General features: G+C 40.3%; 1 protein-coding gene and 1 long non-coding RNA gene across 6 annotated transcripts in view; one reads left to right on the top strand and one right to left on the bottom strand.

Moving 5' to 3' along the window:
- LOC109295668 overlaps window positions 1-17,169 on the bottom strand; it is a 56,042-nt gene extending 38,873 nt beyond the window's left edge. For both annotated transcript variants that reach the window (XR_002096810.1, XR_002096809.1), the window contains exons 1-2: window positions 16,835-17,169; window positions 5,196-5,283 (exon numbers count right to left, since the gene is read on the bottom strand). This is a non-coding gene — a long non-coding RNA (uncharacterized LOC109295668). The remainder of the gene's footprint in view (window positions 1-5,195; window positions 5,284-16,834) is intronic.
- The window catches only part of SLC38A4 (solute carrier family 38 member 4), a 74,432-nt gene extending 53,974 nt beyond the window's left edge, over window positions 1-20,458 (top strand). For all 4 annotated transcript variants that reach the window (XM_019514622.1, XM_019514623.1, XM_019514625.1 and 1 more), the window contains 12 exons: window positions 831-904; window positions 1,021-1,113; window positions 3,129-3,210; window positions 3,307-3,389; window positions 3,493-3,551; window positions 3,978-4,256; window positions 4,367-4,446; window positions 5,701-5,801; window positions 6,942-7,066; window positions 13,650-13,794; window positions 15,782-15,879; window positions 18,229-20,458. In XM_019514622.1, coding sequence (XP_019370167.1) covers window positions 831-904; window positions 1,021-1,113; window positions 3,129-3,210; window positions 3,307-3,389; window positions 3,493-3,551; window positions 3,978-4,256; window positions 4,367-4,446; window positions 5,701-5,801; window positions 6,942-7,066; window positions 13,650-13,794; window positions 15,782-15,879; window positions 18,229-18,330 — 1,321 coding nt within the window. In that variant the 3' untranslated portion in view covers window positions 18,331-20,458. The remainder of the gene's footprint in view (window positions 1-830; window positions 905-1,020; window positions 1,114-3,128; window positions 3,211-3,306; window positions 3,390-3,492; window positions 3,552-3,977; window positions 4,257-4,366; window positions 4,447-5,700; window positions 5,802-6,941; window positions 7,067-13,649; window positions 13,795-15,781; window positions 15,880-18,228) is intronic.
- Window positions 20,459-20,584: the final 126 nt, after the last annotated feature.

The following is a 20,584-nucleotide window of genomic DNA, read 5'->3' as shown; positions in this document are numbered from 1 at the left end:
GCTCTATAATGAGGCAGCTAAGTGTCTTGATTTTCAAAAGTACTGGGTGCCCAAAGGCTTGAAATTGTTACATTTTTTATCAGTTGACTCAAAGGTGCATTATAAGGAAAGGGGTTAAAATTATCTGACAATAAGTGCATGAGAGTAACATCCTGAATCCAGCACAGTCTATCTGTGTGTAGCCCATATGGTTTCATCAGGGCTCTGCTTGAGGGCTGCCATCTGTGTTTGCAAGACTGACATAGAACCAAAGCTCAAATGCATTTAACTCTCTAGACAAAATATTAGATGATGTCCTATATAACATGCACGTCTAACTCAGCACAGAATGTGTAAATAACAGCCTAAACCAGTAATTTTCAACCAGTGTGCGGCAGCACTCAGGGGTACTATGAGGTCCTTTTAAGGATGCTGCAGGTCACCACACAATATTAGCAATGTTAATTGTGTAAACACCTACACACAATTCACAAGATAAACTCAGGGATTTCAAGTAGGAATCCATAGAATCATCAAGATTCTGACCCATTGTGGACTTTCTGAGTTGGCTACAATAGAAGAATTGTTCTGTTATTTTTCCATAGTCAAAAAATGAGTGAAAGCTAAGAATTAGCACTTTCCGGGGGATGCCTTGAGTCTAAGAAAGTTAAGAACCACTGGTCTAGACTCACATCTGCATTTTGCACAAATCCAATAGTCAAATTTGCAAATTAACCTGGGGACAATTTATGTGTTAAACTCATGGAGAGCCATACAGTATATATTATGTTAAGTCAATTTAGCCTTTTTATTGCTAGCTGCAGAATTCTAATTTGTGTTCTGTCTTACAGAGTTCTGCTGCTCAGTGTAGCGATATTATCACTCTACTCAGTTCATCTTTTATTGAAGACAGCGAAAGAAGGAGGTATGAGGAGCAGTCTGCTAAATGAAAGCTCACATTGCATGCACTTACTTCTCTCTTAAAAGTGATTAATAAAGTATGTTTTTACAATGGATCATGTTTCCTTTTGTTTTTTCCAGGCTCAATAATATACGAAAAACTAGGAGAAAAGGCATTTGGATGGCCTGGGAAAATTTGTACTTTTATTTCTATTACAATGCAGAATATTGGAGGTAAGGATAAAATGTTCACATAATGAAATGTTTGAATCAATATTTTTCTTCAGAATAAAAATACACACTGACCTTTCTTGGTAAGCACACCCTCATGTCTCTAAAGTAGTTGCCATTATGGACTACACGTGGTCCAATATATGATCCATGATGGTGTTTGTAGCAAAAGCAGTTACATTACTTAGACCTCACACAAGGCTCTTCACAATGCTCTCAGTAGCTGATTTCCACCTGAACTGTTTCCATATAAACCATGTTTTATTTTGCGTTTGGTCCCATGAAATGATGAACACACTCAACCCCCACAGATTCAAGAAACAATCTAGATCAGCACTGCCCAACTTCAGAGCACACCTCACAGATCGTGGGCCCTGGGCTGCACACTACAAGGCCTACATGCTCCAGGGACCACACATGCTGGTGTCTCCTGGAGACCCTACCATGTGAGGCCACCCTACCACATGAAGAGCATGTCCCCACACCCCTTCCCTACCCTGCCTCACCAAAGCTAGCATGCAGACTTGACAAACCCCCTCCACTGCATTGATGGCAAGTTTATCTGGCCCGCACCCGCCATGTTTCCCTGCCCCAGAAACCTTGACCACCATTGGGGCAGCAGGAGCAATGTGGGGAGTGGCAGCTAGGCAGGAGCTGGCAGGCCACAAATTAACCCCCACAGGCCTGATTGAGAGTACTCAGCACTTTGCAGAATCAGGTCCCAAGAGCTCGATCCTGAAGCTGTTGTCCACAGATGCGGATACCAGACATTGGCTGACAATTTCTATAGGCCAGAAGAACAAAGGCAGTTTGACACTTACCATATAGCTGTGGTTCTCAAACTCTTTTAGGTCACATACTACTTTTAAAATTGTGACACTGACATGTGGCTCTCTGATTCCATGTTACACCTTACCACCACCTTAAAAGACTTAGTGAAATTATTCTTCATTTTATTCATTTTACTTTCTTTTCTCGTTTATATTTCCCCTTTTCCTTCTGCTTTCCCTTTCCCTTCCCTCACATACTCACTTCACTGCATACCCCCAAAGGTACATGTACCCCAGCTTGAGCAACTCTTTGTACGGCAAGTTTCTTAACAGCCAGATGTACACTTTGCAAATCCCTGTACTATGAAAGGATATTATAAGCTCTTCTCTTCTGATTAGCATTGACCCTTAGAAAACTCCCTCCATTGTCTGCCCTTCCTCAGTGAAGCCCCAGTACCAAACAGAGCTTAACTTAAAATGAATTTGTTCTGCTGATGGGACAGGAATAATCAATTCTCCAGACCCAGAGAGTAAACATATGAAAATCAGAAACGCTCAGTTGAGGAGAGACATGGTCAAGGCTGACATGGTTATTATGAGATAAGAATGGAGAGTCCATTAGACGGGCAGAATGTACAGGATGCTCAGCAGTTCATCGGAGCAATAGCAAAGCAAAGGGAATGGTTAAGAACACAGAAGCCAGCATGACAACAATGCAAACTGGCCATTTATTTAAAAATAACAAATCATTTTCTAAAGCTGAAAGTTAGACACTTTCCCAACAAAAACAATTATCTGCAATAAAGAGGGGACATCAAGTTTACAACTGTTCATTCAGTTTCCATTTAGGGCACTCAACTGGTAATTTCAGTGCCAAAATATGAAACCGGGACCATAACTTGAGGTAGATAAACCTGAAGTAGTAGTTTACTCGTCAGTGAAAGAGGATTAGTATGGGTAAAAGAATGCACACAGACAGCTGGCATACAGCAGCTGACACCTGTTAAATCCCCACTATCTTTTACATGGTAATTAATTTACCTGTACATAGTCATAAGGACCCATTTCTAAAAGCTAAACTGCAATTGCTGTCATCTGCATGGTCACACAGTGTAGTGCATTTAACTGAAATCTGTTTTCAAAACGGTATGTTATTTTTGTCATTTTTATCTTTAAAAACAAGAATAGAAATAATATTTTATTTGAACTGTGCCACTTTGATACTTAGCTGATGTGTTGTTGTTTCAGCAATGTCAAGCTACCTCTTTATTATTAAATATGAACTTCCTGAAGTAATCAGAACATTTCTACGGCTAGAAGAGAATTCTGGGTATATTTTTTACATTTTTTAAAAAATTTAAATGGAAACATTCCATTTAACCTGAGCAAAAATGACTAATTGTGTTCTTTTCCTTTCCCTCTTCAGAGAATGGTACCTAAATGGTAACTACCTCGTTATATTTGTGACAGTCGGAGTAATTCTTCCACTTTCTCTTCTAAAAAGCTTAGGTAAAACCATTTACCTATTGAAAACGTGTCATATAATTTCTTCCATCACTAACTGATCTGAATTTACATGTGATTTAACTGCATTTTTTTTCTTGTTTCAAAGGTTATCTTGGCTATACAAGTGGATTTTCACTGTCCTGCATGGTTTTCTTCCTAAGTGTGGTAGGTAGCTGTATGGCATATATCACTAGCTATGTGGAAAAAAATGGCATTTTAAATAATAGGGTAAATTTATATATTTTCCTGTACTTTTAATTACCATTTAATATTTATATTACTGCAACCCCTAAAAGTGAACTTCCTGGAGGGTCTGTCACACTATGCAGTACATGTAATAATACTTACTTGACCCAAATAGTTTGCAATCCAAAAAAAAGATAATGGGAAATAAGACTAAAGCCAGGTCAAGGCTGAGGATGAAGTCATATTAACAGAAATAATGGGCAGTACACTGCTTTTAGCCAAAAAGGAGACAATAATCAGTTAATCACACCTTGGCCACCTTCACATTTAACAGTTAAAACTGAAAATAATAATCACCCCTTCAAAGTTGGACCCTTGTGAGGATATATTCTATTCTGATTGTAGGTCATCTACAAGAAATCCCAAATACCTTGTCCTATCCCTTCCCTGGAAAATGCTGTTGGAAACTGGACCTACAACAATAACACAGTTCCAATGCACTTGGTAATGTTACCAAATAAGTCTGCTTATTCTGGAGTTAATTTCATGATGGACAACACACATGGACATACTACAGGTCTTGAAGAGGCAGGAGACCTTCTACCCAAAAGTGGAGTGGAGTATGAAGCCCACAGTGAAAGTGATGACATGTGCAAACCACAATATTTTGTGTTTAACTCACGGGTAAGTTAGATTCCATGGAATAATTATATGGCCATTAACTCCAGCCTGAACACAAGAGATACAATAGGAAATGCTCTTGCTAAACACACAGTGGATGTTGTGTTTTTCAGACTGCCTATGCAATACCCATCTTGGCATTTGCATTTGTGTGCCACCCTGAAGTGTTACCAATATACAGTGAACTTAAAGAGTAAGTTGGGGTTTTTTTAATTGTTTCACCCTTCAATCATTAACCCAAGAAAAATTGTCAGGATCACTTTATAGATGCCCTTCATTAATCAGTGACGTATCAATTCATCTATTCATCACATTCCATAGTAATCAAATATTGATTCTGCTTATTGAATAATAAGCACATATTGATAATGAAACATAAATCACAAGCATTGTTCTAAGATTCATGTAGGTCAACGTGTACCTTAAGAGACAATATCTGTTTTCTGGTTTTCAGAAATATTTGACAGCAGAAATTTTGAGAACACTTCTGTTGTGGTAATATAAATAACATAAAATAGCATCTAAAATACTGCTGGAATTGTAACACCTAAAAACATGTTAATGAGCCAGGCCCTAATCCTTCAGCTAGGTCAGTTAATGCTCACTCTTAAACCTTTTTGGAGTGAAATTGACTCTAAATGGACATAAGAGGCTGCTCTGAAGGATGTGGCAACAAGAATAAGATTTATACCAAGTAGCAAAGTGTTCTGATACAAATCGATTGGCTGTAGCATAACTTTGGGGGAAATTGGTGATTCACAAGAATCCAATCAGGCAGAGTATTTTCCAGGATGCAACTGTGTTTTATATTGCTCCCTAACTTAGTATAGTTGATCTCTGAGGAAGGAGGTCTATTTGTGCCTCAAATTCCCTGCAGTCATAGTTTAGATTTTCTCATAACAATTTTAACTGATTGATCACTTAAAGAGGAATTGTTCTTACCTGCTCTTTAGTAGATCACAGACCCTGCAGCAAGGTTCTCCCTCAGTGTAGGGCTTTGCTTATGCCAATGAAACCACTGGATTAAAACCTAGAATTATGAACAATGATTTTTTAAGTTTTAATACCTACACTTTATCAAGAAAACTGTTCAAAGTTTATGTTATATAACAAGTAAATATAATAAAATGTATTCAGTTACATGTTACCACTGTCAAATAAGTAATGGAAATAAAATCTTGATATATACCAGTGATCCTGAGCTGTTCTATATAGTGTGATGCAGAGGCTTGAAACAAAAAGTTTTACAACTCATATGACTTTTTATAATATTGATTTAAATTTAGTTGCTCTGAATTCACCAACTAGCAAACTAATGTTAGCAGAATGCTTCACTAATAGCTTAGACTTTTCTAGTAGACAATGTATAGATGTAAATAACCTTTACACGTATACATTTAAATAAACTTTACAAACAATATGCACTATTATTCTTCTCCTACCCCAGCCGATCACGAAAGAAGATGCAGAATGTTTCAAACATGTCCATCACTGGAATGCTAATCATGTATCTGCTTGCTGCTCTGTTTGGTTACCTTACCTTCTACGGTGAGTTAATGGCTTGTTCTCTGTAGAAATTTCTGTCTTCTTTCAGAGATTAACATTAAGAGTTGTATGTCTCTTGATTTTGAGCATTCAGTAAAGAAATAGCCCTAGATTTCACACTTTGACTTGGCCAAATTAAACAAAGCTAGCTGTGTTAGAAATACACTAATGCTCAACAAGTATTACTTTTGCTCACTTTTGCTCTACATCTTACACCATTGATACCACTGGTTCAGCTTCAACTTTGCAAAAACATCTTAATGAAAGTGTTCTAGTATAGAATATTACTGGGACTACAGAGACCATTTGGTGTATAGACAGTGGTCTATATATATTACAGCTGTTACACTGTCACTTTGCATCTTTTTTTCCACCTTTTTTAATTCCCCCATGATAGCACAGAGGCATGATGGCACAGAATAGTTAGTACTGGGTGCATCTACATGAGACGCTTTACTGAGTAATAGACTAATTGCTGAGCAGTAAAGTGTTACAGTCTACAGTGCGACTAACTGTGCTGCCGGATAGTCCCATCAGATACAAGTGGTATGTGGCAGTGCAGTAAATTACTGCACTTAAACACACATGTAGAAAGTGATGTTGAGATTAGTTTACTCTGGCTCAAATTGAGCCAAAGTATATTCAGTCACATTAATTGCACATGTAGATGCACCCACTGAGCATCAGTACTGCCCATGGGCTCCCTTTTCAAGAGCAAGTGCCCACTTCAGTTTAATGGATAGGTTGCCAGTCTGGAAGCTGGCAGTTTTTCTCCCAGCTTTGCACTTCAGGTCCTGGTTCAGGAAAGGTGTTTTATCCCTCTGCTCCTCAGATTCAGACTCTGTTCCTTAGTTTTCCCATCAGTAAATTGAGGGTAATACACCACTTACCATGTGTGTAAAATAAATTGGGATCTCCAAATGAAAAGTATCATCCGAAAATGAAGTGCTATAACTACCATCGTCATTTCTACCATGGAAAGGTTGCCTTTGCACACTCTGAGGGAAATTGGTTTCTTTCTGTTTAATCAATAACACACAACTGACTACAGAGGGAAGGTCGTGGCTTTATTGGTTTCACTAAATTATAAAATCTTCATTCTGAGACTGGTGATTTTAATGTATTTTCATTTTCCTTTGGCAGGAGAAGTTGAAGATGAATTACTTCATACCTATACCAGAGTGTATACTTTTGACACCCTTCTTCTGATGGTTCGTGTAGCAGTGCTAGTAGCTGTAATGTTGACTGTGCCCATAGTCCTTTTTCCTGTAAGTAACCAGAACTTTTGAATGTGAAATCTGGGCAGCCCTTGTAGGGAAAATATATTTAACAGCACTTACATTGTTATTAAATAACATTTAACAGTTAATATTTTTATCAAATAGTATTTACATTGTTACAAATGTTATTTACTACAGTATACTAAATAACATTTACACTGATTAAATCCTCTTTAATGTTTACAAGCACTAAACCCTAAGACTTCTTTTGTATACTTTCTCTGTTTTCTCCTTTATTTTACCCTAGGGGCAAGGTCATCTGCTTCTGGTTAATTCAGAGAACATAACATTAAAGTAGTGCAATGACACCTAAAGAACTCCTATTTAAGACATTGCCACACTCCCTACATACTGTATTTGACAGATTAGCAAAGTGAGGCTGATAAGGCTAGTGATCTTGAACAACTTTTTCACATAGTTCTGGCACATACCAGCTTTCAGGCTAGTGCTGTTTTACTGCCCCATGGGTTCACTAGACACTGGAAGAACTTTCTTGTCCATGTCCCCTCTGCACCAGACCATTCCCAGGAGTATCAGAGGGAAATGTACCTCCCCTTTACTCGTAAGCCAAATTCTGCAAGTGAGGTAATGAGGCCTCCTTGAAGTGCCTCAGGCATTCACGCAGCACCATTCCTCGGCTCTCTGCCTCAGGCATGTGTACCAGCTACATTGCCTCATTTCTGGGATTGACCTGGAAGCAGTGTAGATAAGCCCTGTGTCAATGATTGAAAAGCTCTTCCCAGAAGAACTAATTGTGTGTGGAGACATTAGGAATCACATAAAAGAGAAGCAATATCAATAAATAATCAGAGAGTGTAAAATAAACCTCAGACCCTGGTAGAAGGTGGTAGAGCTTTATTTCTGAGCCCAGGACTCCTCCTGGAGCCTGAGCAGCAAAACTTTAGATTAGGTCCATGTTGGCTGAGTCCTCAAGGTCAGTCCAAAAGGCATGAGGCCATGACAAAGAAACAAAGAATAGGAAAGAGTGCGGGAAATGGTAGAATGAGGGGGAATCTACAGCCCTGTGGCCTGCCCCTCTATTTTCTTGGAAATCTGTACTGGCATTATCACTCTTAGCTATTATAGTTGGGTCTCAGAACTGGAGAGGAGGCAAGGCCCAGGGGAGAGAAAGTGAAGGAGCAACCCTGATATGCATTTCTCAGGCACTAGGGATAGGGACAGACATTCAGAAAGCCTGGGCCTGAATTGATTCAATCTTTGCAGGTTAGTCTAACCTGGCTAAGCTGAATCAGTTTGTAACTACACAAACATCCCAGAAATGCAGGCACATTCCTGTAGTGGCTCAGGCTAGAAGCCAGGGGCGCTAGTGCAGCCCTCTCTTCCCTTCCACACTGCTAAGCTGAGGGGGGCATGGCCAGGCCCCAACAGGACGCTCTGATTAGGGAGCCCCCCCCCCCCTCCTTCTGACCAGCCCAGCAGGGAATTGATAACACAGTGTTTATCACCCCTAACTCAGTGTTTATCACCCCATTAAGAAAACAACAGAGGGACATTACCAGCTACCTGTTGATTCTGCCTTTGTCCTGTCTGCCACAGCATGGACCATAACCAGCACGTGGTCTGCTAGCTAATGCTGAGAGGTGTCTGTGTAAGGCAGAGGGGATGGCGGAATCCCTGCTTAGCTGGGAGTGGGGAGGAAAGGGGAGGGGGGAGCAGGGGAAAGGCAGGCTGATGCATCTCAAGCAGGGCCAAGGAGGTGATCCTCCCCCTCTATGCGACACTGGTCAGGCCACAGCTGGAGTACTGTGTTCAGTTCTGGGTGCCGCACTTCAGGAGGGATGTGGACAGCATTGACACGGTCCAGAGGAGGACCACCTGCATGATCTGGGGACATCAGGGCAGACCTTATGAAGAAAGGCTACAGGACCTTAACCTGTTCAGCCTTCACAAGAGAAGGCTGAGGAGGGACTTGGTGGCTGTCTATAAACTCACTAGGGGGGGACCAGCAAGTTTTGGGAGAGACCTTGCTCCCCCTAGCGCCCCCCAGGCTAACAAGGAATAATGGCCACAAGTTGTTAGAGAGTAGGTTTAGACTAGACATCCAAAGGCACTACTTCACAGGGCGCCTAGGATGTGGAACCAACTTCCAAGGGAAGTGGTGATAGCTCCTACCCTGGGGGTCTTTAAGAGGAGGCTTGACATCTACCTGGCTGGGGTCATTTGAGCCCGGTTTTCTCTCCTGCCCAGGGCAGGGGGTCAGACTTGATGATCGACAAGGTCTCTTCCGACCCTACTTCTATGAATCTATGAGTCTCTGCCGAGCTCCAGCCAGGGGGCAGACGGGAGGGGCCAGCTCTGCTGTGGAGCAGAGAGCCCCACCCGGCCCAAAGAGCATGCCGGGATGCTGGGGGAGTCTGGTTTAACTTAAACCAGGAAGGAGTCTGGGACAAACATTGCATAAAACAGTTTGACCCAAATCAGTTAAGTCTGGAACTACATTCAACCAGGTTTATCTCAAACTGGTTTCAGCCATTTTCAAACTGGTTTATGTGTACAGAGCATCTGTTCTGTTACTGATTTAAACCAGTTTCTGATTATTTAACCAGTTTATGTGTAATGTCTGTCCCTAGCCAAGAAGACTTTAAGCAGAGCTCCACATAGGACTTAATGCACATAAATGGGATAGTGCACAGCTCACATTACAATAGCATAAACTGAGTAACAGCTTGGTTTCCAAGGGAATTACTAGTAAGAGGAAGGGTCAATCTTCAGGGATGCCTGTACTTCTACAGGAACAACTAGGATCATAGTTTCATAGTTTCATAGTAGTTAGGGGTCAGAAGGGACCTGAATAGATCGTCTAGTCTAACCCCCCGCCACTGGCCGGAGCACACGCTGCGATTACATGACCCCAGACAGGTGTTCATGCAACCTCTTTTTGAATTTACCCAAGGTAGGAGTGAGGACCACTTCCCTAGGAAGTTGGTTCCAGATCCTAGCCACCCTAACAGTGAAATAGTGCCTCCTAATCTCTAACCTGAACCTATTCTCCAGCAGCTTCTGGCCATTGTTCCTCATCACCCCAGGTGCTGCTGGGGAGAATAGGACCCTTCCTATTTGCTGCTCATCTCTCCTAACGAGTTTGTAGGCAACCACCAAATACCCCCTCAGCCTCCGCTTGCTGAGACTGAACAGATTCAGGTCCCTCAGCCTCTCCTCATAGGGCCTGCCCTGTTGCCCTCCAACCACGTGGGTGGCCTTCCTCTGAACCCTCTCAAGGCAGGCCACATCCTTCTTAAAGTGTCGTGCCCAGAACTGGATGCAGTACTCCAATTAAGGCCAGACCAATGTCGCAAAGACAGGGAGTATCACCTCTCTGGACTGGCTTGAGATGAATCTTTGGATGCGCAACAAGGTGTGGTTGGGTTTGCTGGCTGCAGTCTGGCATTGGCGGTTCATGTTCATCTTGGAGTCAATAATGACTCCAAGATCCCATTCTGCCTCTGTGCTCTCAAGGGGGGAGCTCCCCAGCTTGTATGCATGCTGTGGATTCCTTCTTCCCAGGTCCAGTACCCTGCATTTATCTACATTGAACCATATCCTATTACCATCCACCCACTTCTGTAGTCTGTCTAAATCTAATTGCAGCCTCTCTCGCCCTTCGAGCATGCCTACCCCTCCCCATATCTTGGTGTCATTGGCAAACTTGGACAACGTGTTTTCCACCCCCTCGTCCAAGTCGCTGATGAAGATGTTGAACAGTGTAGGCCCCAGGACTGGGCCCTGGGGGACCCCACTATTCACATCCTGCCAGGTCGAGTACGACTTGTTCACCACCACTCTCTGGGTGCACCCCATCAGCCAATTTTTGACCCATCCAACTGTGTAGGCATCAATGCCACAGTCACTCAATTTATTAATGAGAATGGGGTGATAGACAGTGTTAAAAGTCTTCTTAAAGTCCAGCACAAGTGGATCTTTGAACTCTTTGATATACAAGGCTGTGCCTCCTGTTTTTGCTGCCCTGCATGAACTCCCCATGAATGGGAGGAAAGGGCCAGTCTTTGACAGGAGACTTCACATGATTTTTTGTATTATCGTGTAGGCAGTAGTGGGCATGCCCAGAGGACCAAATTCAATACCACATTACTAACAGAGCTCCAGCAAACCACCCCTTACAGCTGCAGCTTCTGGCTGATCTGATCACCAGTCTTGGGCTCCTTGATTTACTGCTGCATAATAGCTTTAAAGGGATATTTTGAATGACAAGTCCTGAACAGACTATATAACAGACTTCCTGACAAGTAATTAAAACTAGTGACACAAGGTAACTTGCAAAGATATAAAACTGAGGTCCTGAGGAATGTTGTTAAGAGAGGTTAGTGTATAACTCCTATACAATGCACACAAAATAGCTCATTGAGCTACCTTGGATTAATCCCTACTGCTCACTTATAAAATCATTGTTATTCCCATGTTCAATTAGCCTTAACTGGCCAATCACTTTGCAGCTGAAAATATGAAAAAAGAATTTATTAATAGGATTAATAAGATTATTACATAAAAACCTATACTTGTCAGGTTTTGCATTTTATATTTTTTATTTTATATGTATTTAGTCTTAAATAACAAATAAAGTGCAGGGGACTGAACCCGACGATCTTCCAAGGTCCCGTCCAGCCTTACAATCTATAAATCTAATAGGGCAGTGTGTTTTAGCAAAAAAGATACAAGTGTCTAAGTTTTAGCGAAAAAAACCACCACAGCAATAATGGCTTTATATAGATAATGTCAGAGGAACTGTCTGTTAGCCTAACCCCAGTGTACAGCAATGCTTTCTATGACCCATCAACCTAACCAACTCCACATTGCTGAGGAAGTCATTCTTTTGTATAAACATCATAGAATTAAGTGCGAAATGTATGCCAAAAAGTTTTTGTCTGTACTTTTCTTTTTAAGAACTATTACATTCATTACTCTTATTGCTGGAATTATTTATAAAGTAATCTTTAAAAAATATGCATTGCATATGACAGCTTAATTTAAAACTCTAGCACTGCATGGTGTGAATTGTCATTTAAATATAAACAAATGAGCCCATTTTCAAGTGAAGCATCATGACAAGGATGCTCCACTAGAATCTGGAACAAGTTGGGCGCATCCAGGCAAGCGTGGACACTTGGTTCCCCAGGGACAAGTTAACAGCCGTGCAACTTGTGCCGCAGCTACGTGTCCCCAGGGAACATCCATGCCATGTGTGCTTTGGTGCGCAACAAGTTACCCCTAGTGGGGTGGGGGAAACTGGGGTCAGCACCATGTTGGCCCCAGCAGCCTTACCTGGGGTTCTGGGGAACTCCCAGGGCTGCAGCCACAGTACTCCTGCCCAGTGGAGCCCAGCCAGCAGCCACAGTGCAGCTCTAAGCAGCCTTGCTCCGCTTTTCAGCACTGTGCGCTCCCCGAGCGTGCACTGCTTGTTTCTTTTTCCATGGGTTTTTTCCGTGGGATATCCAGTGGTCAAATAAAAACCCACAGAAAATAAAAAATGGAGCAGCACATCCTCGGGCAGTGTGCTGCAAGGAAAAAACACGAAGAACACCTGTGCAGTATGTGGCACTGCAGACATGTTTGCACAGCCAGGCTTGTCTGGATGCACTCACTGAAGGACAAGAAAAGAGCTACCTGGCGCTCTCAGTTCAGCTGGAGTAAATAAGCATTGTTCTTTTAAGGTCTTTTAAGGCTTGTGGAGATGTCTGTCTGCTGTTTGATTCCATTTTATTTTTAATCCACCTCTTTTCCCACCAGCAAGTCAAGTAAACCTGAAAAAAAACTATTTTTTCTTAATGTAAAAGCCCCAAGTTGGACAAAAATCCATGCACTTAGTGAACTGCCAAGCAGGAAAGATTTTGCAGATCTATTTTTAAAGTGTAAGAATATTTCTTGTTTTGCTTCCAACCTTAGAATCTCCTTTTGCCCATGTAACACGATCTGCTGTTACCAAATGGGGTTGCCACTGACCTTTTACCTACTGATTATATCTGCTACTACAACAGTAAAGTAACAGTGTTCAAATCTGTCATAAAGTTGTGCATAGCTGTGAATTCAGTTATAAATGGGATGATTGTCAGATTTGTTCTCATATTCTTAACATGTAAAAAAGTAGATTAAGCCTATTCTTGTCAAAGCCAGTGACAAAGCATTCACATTCGTTAGTCTGCAAGTGACGGGGGTCAGGTCCAGATCACTAGCATTTCATGCATATATTTTTCTTCTGCCAATTATTTTTTTGTGGTGGAAACTTTTCAGAGGGGGTGGGGGTTACTGATACCATCATTTTAGTTGCACAGATTTTAGCACCCTGATTTTTACACCCTATTTGCTTTTCTTTCCTCAACGTGATAAATATTTGAGTTTCTACACTAAACTGTGAACCCAGCTCTCAACATGACAGCAGGTTGGGAGAAGGATTGTGTTCAGGGAAGGAAATAAATGAAAATAGATTTCTTGACTTAAAATGTTTCATTGCAAGAAGAACTAAAACAAATCTTCAAGGAAAAAACAGAAGCAAAATTAAGCATTTTCTTTTGTTTTTCCTCTTAATTTCTTGTAACAGATCCGTTCATCAATCTCTACGTTGTTATTTCCCAAAAGGCCATTCAGCTGGATAAGGCATTTCCTGATTGCGGCTATAATTCTCGCTTTTAACAACCTACTTGTCATTTTTGTGCCAACTATTAAAGACATCTTTGGATTCATCGGTAGGTTTCATGAGTATTTTCAGCATATTACTTTAATCTCTACCAATGCGGAAATGTCTAAACTCATATCCTATGAGGAACTCTGGCTTTCCATACACTGAGGAAACCTCAGTGCTTTTATTCCTGATTTTGCAGCAGAAACAGCAAAGGGGAGTAAAAGCTGAAAATGGCTTACAGACAAAGCTAAAGAACACCAAACTTTGTTCATCAGCCAAAATTGGGCACTGAGTACCTAACTGACCTCTTCAATCTTTTTCAGATTTGACAAGCAAAAAAACATAAACACTTCCCTTTCTGTTTAAAAACAGACAAAATCTTATTCTTGAATTTTTGCTTTTTTTTTCTTCTCATTTTTCAGCCATCTGTAGAGCTGGTCAACATTAACAGGATTGAATTTAAAAAATGGTGTGGGGGGAGAGGGAAGCAGGAGGATCGTGTTTAAAATTCACAATTCTCCTTCCCATTTTTTTCAGTCAGTTCTAAAATGTAGCCACTGGATGCATCTACACATGCTGCTAATGTGGTGCAATGAACTCTGGAGCACTTTCAGCTGGAGTCAGCTGCTCCTGGGCACAGCATCTAAATGCATCTCTGGCACAGCAGCATTTTAAACCAGGGTGGAGCTGACCTGACCTGGCAGCAGGTTCAGGAGGGTCAGCCCTGGGCTCCAGGTGGTGGCATCAAGTAGCAGAGGGGATGGCTAGGGCACAAGGGTACCAAACACACACAGCCATGTGGCTAGACAGAAGCCAAGAGTCTGGCCTTTGCCTGGTCACTGTCTGCACATGTGTTTCGGTGCAGTTTATTAGTCCGCCATAGGATTGTACTGTCTCCAACAACAGAGTTAGTTAGTTTCCTGTGCCCTAATACCAGCACATGTGTACACTGTGATGCTTTAGTCCGGAGCTAATTAGTCGCCTCCACAGTAAAGGGCACGTGTAGATGTACCCAATGACTAGCATCTCTGTGCTCAGTGTAGGCTGAGGAGTCAAGGGAAGGCAAATACTCCTTAACAAAGGTTGAACGTACTGCCCTGGTCTGCTTGACATTTTTAATGATTTTTAAGGCAGCTATAGTCTGAAAGTATGTCCTGCTCTGCAGAGGACCTGGGAGACTCAGCAGATATGGCCAGTACTGTACCCTGTAGTCAATTTTTGTAATGTATTGGAAAACTTTTATTTTGAATAAATTATATTATGCTGTGAGAATAAATAACTGTATATTCACTTACACAGCACTGGGTAAAGTCAGACCAGTGATGAAAAGAATAACTTTCCTATCCTGAGGTTAGAAACAATTACCGAAAGCAAGTCTGAATTGAATCAATTGTTAGATGGAATCACTGGCCCATGCCTGCAGTTTACTGTAATGTTTTTAAAGGCTTGTGGAAGTTTGTTCTAATTTGTAAGGGCACAAATGTGGGGTTGGGGCTGGGGGACCACACATCCCACATTCAACTAGCAGTCCCATTTTAAACACATTGGTTTTGTCCAATTAACATTTGCATCCCACACACCCCACCATCACAACTCTTCAGAATACACAGCTGAGACCAGAACTTGGAGACAGCTGAGCATGTCAGAAAGCTGAAAGGGAACAAAGGCTCCCATTTTGAGACTCAGGGGATATGGTCACCCTGGGCATGAGGGCACTTCTGGACACATTCAATTGACTATGTAAAAACGGCCCACAAAGCTCAAAGAAATAAATACTCTGCTCTGCCCTCTTCCTTATTCTCCCACATATGGGGCCTAATTCAGATCTTTTTAATGTAAAATAAAAGTTCACCCTTGGCCAGAGAAGGGCTTTTTCACCTGAAGGTACATATATGAGAAAGTTAGAAGTAGCTGAAAAAAAGATGTACTAACGAAGATATTTGCCCAGCCTTGGTAATACCCTGTAACTAAACCCACCAGTTATCATTTCTGTTCTGTATAATGTTGTGCTCATTTACATACTGTTCACTGATTAATTATGGTTCCTTCAGGTGCATCTGCTGCCACAATGTTGATTTTCATTCTTCCTGCTGCTTTCTATTTACGACTTGTCAAAAAAGAACCTATGAGGTCACCACAAAAGATTGGGGTGAGTCACATGGGAGGAAACAGAAGACAAGGGCCATTGAATTTTTTTTGGTGGTAATGGTTGTTTTGGGTGCTCTCATTATGAGCACATACTACTTTTGTGAGTTTTACAAATGCCTTCCAATAAGATAATTACACATGCTAGGGCTGTAAGATGTTGCCATATTTTGTAAACATGTATATTTGCATGTATATGAATTGTAATGTTAGCTTTTAATCAACAGGCAGAGGTGACCAAAAGAGAGGTCAAAGATCTGTCAGAAAAGAAAGCAATAAAAGTTTCATACTAGTTATGTTCAGAGCATTAATTTCTTTTCAGAGATGTTTAGGGTGAAATAATAGCCCTACTAAACTCAACAGCAAAACTACTGATATCAGTGGGGCCATAATTTCACCTTTAAATTGTTATAAACAAATGGCTCATATACTACTTCTAAGTGGGGCATCTTACCATAATTTTCACACAGATTTTAGCCACTTTGCAGTGAAATTACCCTCAACATAGTTCTTGAATTAGCAGTATTTGGCTATGTGAACATTGGACTTGAGTGGAATTGGCAATTATAAATGTAAGCATTATCTTATTTTGGGTTCAGGTGACCATTATACAATCAGAAAAAAATAAGGTTTGTCATTACAGCATTTGCAGAAAATCTGCCAGTAGTTAAACAAATAATCATGACTGGATTGTAATGGGTGTATGTGGGTGGTCTGTCCTGCCCCTGTACACTACAAGTGATCAATATAGGCATAAGGGGGTAGCTTGTACTGATGCTATTTATATTACAGTTGTATCAGTTTGTCTGGGGCATAATAGAATTTCATTATTTTTGTAAACATGGATTTGAGAAACAATAACATCAGAAACAGACAGGCATAGGTGGTGATGAGCTAAATGACAGTGTTTACTTAGATCAAAGCGTACTTTAAAATGCAAGTGAAAGGCATTTACTTACCATAGCATAATCTCTGTTTAACACCTGGATGTAATGCACAACAACCATACACTTCAGAACAAGGAGTTTGCTCTTCACAAAAGAAAGTCAGATGTAAATTAGAGTGTAGATTTTAGGCATAAGTTAACAAAGACAGTTCAGTGCATATTAATTGAGATAAATGAGCTTCTGAATGAGGCAGATTAGCAATCCTACAGGAGACTGAAATGGAGACCTATCATTGGTACACAGTGGGCGGGTCTACATGAGACACTATGTTGCCGTAGCGATGAGCTACCGCATTGTAGGTCATCGCTATGACAACGTAGCGTCAGTGGGCACTGTGACACCACTGCTATGTCGCCACACCAATGAGCTACGTTGCCATAGCTTGTTGCTACGGCACCGTAGGGTTGGAAACAACCCTGCTCTGCTGGGACTGCCCAGTATTTTTCCACATTATGCTGGGCTGTAGCCAGTGATCTCAGTGTCCTACTGTCATGAGCACTGATATCTATCAGTTCCTTTGACAAATACCATTAAGAAAAGTGAAAATTGAAATGAATCAAAAGAGATTATGGTAATATATAACTAAATACATATCTTTGTTCACAATGTTTAACTAAAATGCAAATGGTTCCATTCGCATTTATGGAGGGAATAAAAGGGATCAATTGGCCATTACTATATTACTTCTAAAAATCACATATTTACAAATTATTGTTATTAAAGCAAAACTTGGAATATCCCATAGCATATTTCTCTAGGTCTGTAACTTTCAGAACCTAGCAACCTGCATCAAGTTGCACTGAAAGATAGAAAACAACATAATTTTTTACAGAAGCAGCTGGAATGTCCTAAAATTGTCCAAATGCATTAATTAAGGAGTCATTTCAGGGCTAAAGCATGTAATTAGAATCTGTTGAAGTCAACCACCTCACCCTAAGCACCTAACCACATTTAAGCATGTGCATAAATACAGCTTTGAAAAGGAATGGGATGACCTGTATGCTAGCTGCTTTTCAGCACTTAATCCTAGAAGGCACACATGGCCAGTTTTTAAAGGTAAAATAAAACTAAAATACACACATCACATCACATTATCATTCATATTCATGAGGCCAGTCAGTATGAGAAAGGGATTTTTTAGAGTCCCAGTTTGGCAAAGGCACGTTTACATGGACAAAATGCTCCTATACAGAGGCATTTAGGGAGTAAACAGAGTTCATTCTGCCACTGTGCTCATTCAGGCTGTGTCACTGGGGGAGCTACCCAGGATCACTCATGCAAATAGAGATTCCCAGGTTCAGGCCCATATTACATGCATTGTATAATGAGGGACTAGCTTTATTCTGTGATTGACTAGACGTTCACTCATCATCAAATTAATGTGGGATATTTCTTTCCAATTGCAGGCCCTGATTTTCCTCATAGTTGGAGTAATTTTTATGATTGGAAGTATGACTCTAATCATCATGGACTGGATTTACAACTCTCCAAGTTCCAAACATCATTAACCTGTAGAGACGTCAGAGTACTTTTTAGCCTGGAAATATTTGCATATTGTGCTCCAAAAGTCACTTTCTGACACCTAATAGGAATGCTATTTCTAGCTAACAACTGTAATATTCCAAAGACTGTTACTAGGAATGTCACTAGAACACAGTGGAATACTAAATCGTCCTTTTTACAAGGGGGAGTTATTTATGCATTAAAAACCTGTGCTTAACATGTCTAGCCAGGTTACAGTAAGGTGTGTTGTGGATACTTTGTTTTCAAAAGCAAAATAAGAGTAACTGTGTATATAGTTCTCAGACATAGTGTTGTTTTTTTTTGTATTATTATTATACAATAACCACAGTGGCTAGAATACTGGGAACCAAAGTCCTGGCCAGAATAAATTAGCTAGTGCCTTGTTACAACTGAACAACACAGATATGGCTTACATTTGACCCTGCTTTGAGAGCAAGGTCACAATGTTCTCTGAAAAAAAAGATGACCAGCCATTAAACAAAGCTGAGTATTCAGCGTATTGTTACCAGATTGTCACCATTCATACAGCTATTAAAACCTCATTCATAAAGCAAGAGAACAGGCCAGCTTTGGCCTACATCTCAGAGTTGGATCCATGTGAGAAGACACCTGTGCTGATAGGCCAGGGCTCAATCTATGTTGATCACTTACACGACAGGGGGCCTGTATTTAAATAGCAGAACTGCATAATTATCAGTTTGTTATTAAATATGCCTGTGCTGGAAGTAGCAGGTTTGTGGTGTGGGGGCTTTGTTAATTCTTGTACAGGTGTGAGAGCTGATGTCACTGAACAAGTATCCTCCATGTAAACTTGTCTTCCATTATCACTCATAGGGATTTATGGAGACCACAAAGCATATGAGAGCACACTACCCAGTATTGTTTGATACATATGTATTTGATAAATGTTCAGTGCAGGAAACTGTGATTTACTATATATATATAGTAAAGATTATATATATATATAATCTTTTTCTCTAGTTACCAGAATTTTAATGTATGGCACATTATTTTCGATTTTTTTATATGTGTAGATCTCTGTTTTCATAGCGATAAGCTTTATACTATTTTGAAGAAAATATATTGGGTAGATGGATTTGTAAAAAGTTCATTTTTTATGTACCAGTGCTTGAAATATATCTTTGAAAGCCCAAGCCATTACCTGTGTAACAAGACACTCAGATGTTTACTACCATGTAATGTTATAAAAAACTGCAAGGAAACAGGTCTTTACATGCTTTTCTCCACAAAATTGTTAATGTAGACTACTTCTGTATTTTCATTTTATATTACTAATATAAGTAGTTTCTAATATGAATATATTTTAACTTGCACATGTACAACTCCAACTGAATCAACATACAATTAACCTATATAATTCAATACAAAAAGAAAATAACAGCAAGTTTGTTGTTCTAGTGCACTAATGCTCAATTACCCCTCACTATCCTAGAAACTATTGGCCTCTAGGACTTCAGAATTAGTTTGCTTTAGTTTACATCCTGTACATATACCCCACATCCTCACCAGAAAGGGGTACCCTAATTTTACAACAAAATGTCTGCATCCTTTTCATTGATTTCAAAGGGACTGAAAAGTCAGGATATAATTTAGTTGAGGAATTAAATTTGAAAATCTAGTGATAACTCAGCTGCTATGAATAATAGCTGTGGTATGTTTGACTAGCTAGTAAGTTTACTGTAAAACTGATTGTGAATCTGTATGATTTTTAAGAGTAAATTATTACAAAGAAGTGGTCCAAACTGAGCTACATCTTTCAGTGTGATGCTTCCCATCCGTGTATGTACTGTAAATATAGTATCCTAGGCACATTCCACATGTGTGCTGAGTATTAAGAAAAATGATATTTTGTTTAGGATCATCAGTGAGCCTAACAAAAAGAAATGAGCTGCACTCATACAGAACATGTCAATCAACTTAATCAAAGGCCTGATTCTGTAATCCTTATACACACATATACCTGCCCCTCCCTTCCATTGTTACTATTCAAATGTGGAAGAACTGCAGACTTGATTCCAACTGTGTTCTTGGAAGGCAGATTAATCTAGGAACTGAAGTATCTGAATGGAATTCAATCTAACCCACCTGAAATACAACTGTGCTCAAGACATGACACAAACAGTAGTGCTTTTTCACTGCATGACTGTTTGGTCTCGCATAAAAATAGATAAATGATAGGTTAACTTGAACCTGCCATATTTGTGATAAGAAACACTG

Source organism: Gavialis gangeticus, unplaced genomic scaffold (genome assembly GCF_001723915.1).
Source record: "Gavialis gangeticus isolate Ggan-Ray unplaced genomic scaffold, GavGan_comp1, whole genome shotgun sequence".
In the NCBI taxonomy this organism is placed as follows: domain Eukaryota; kingdom Metazoa; phylum Chordata; order Crocodylia; family Gavialidae; genus Gavialis; species Gavialis gangeticus.
The sequence above is the reverse complement of the archived record's forward strand: the minus strand, read 5'-3'. Positions and strand labels throughout refer to the sequence as shown.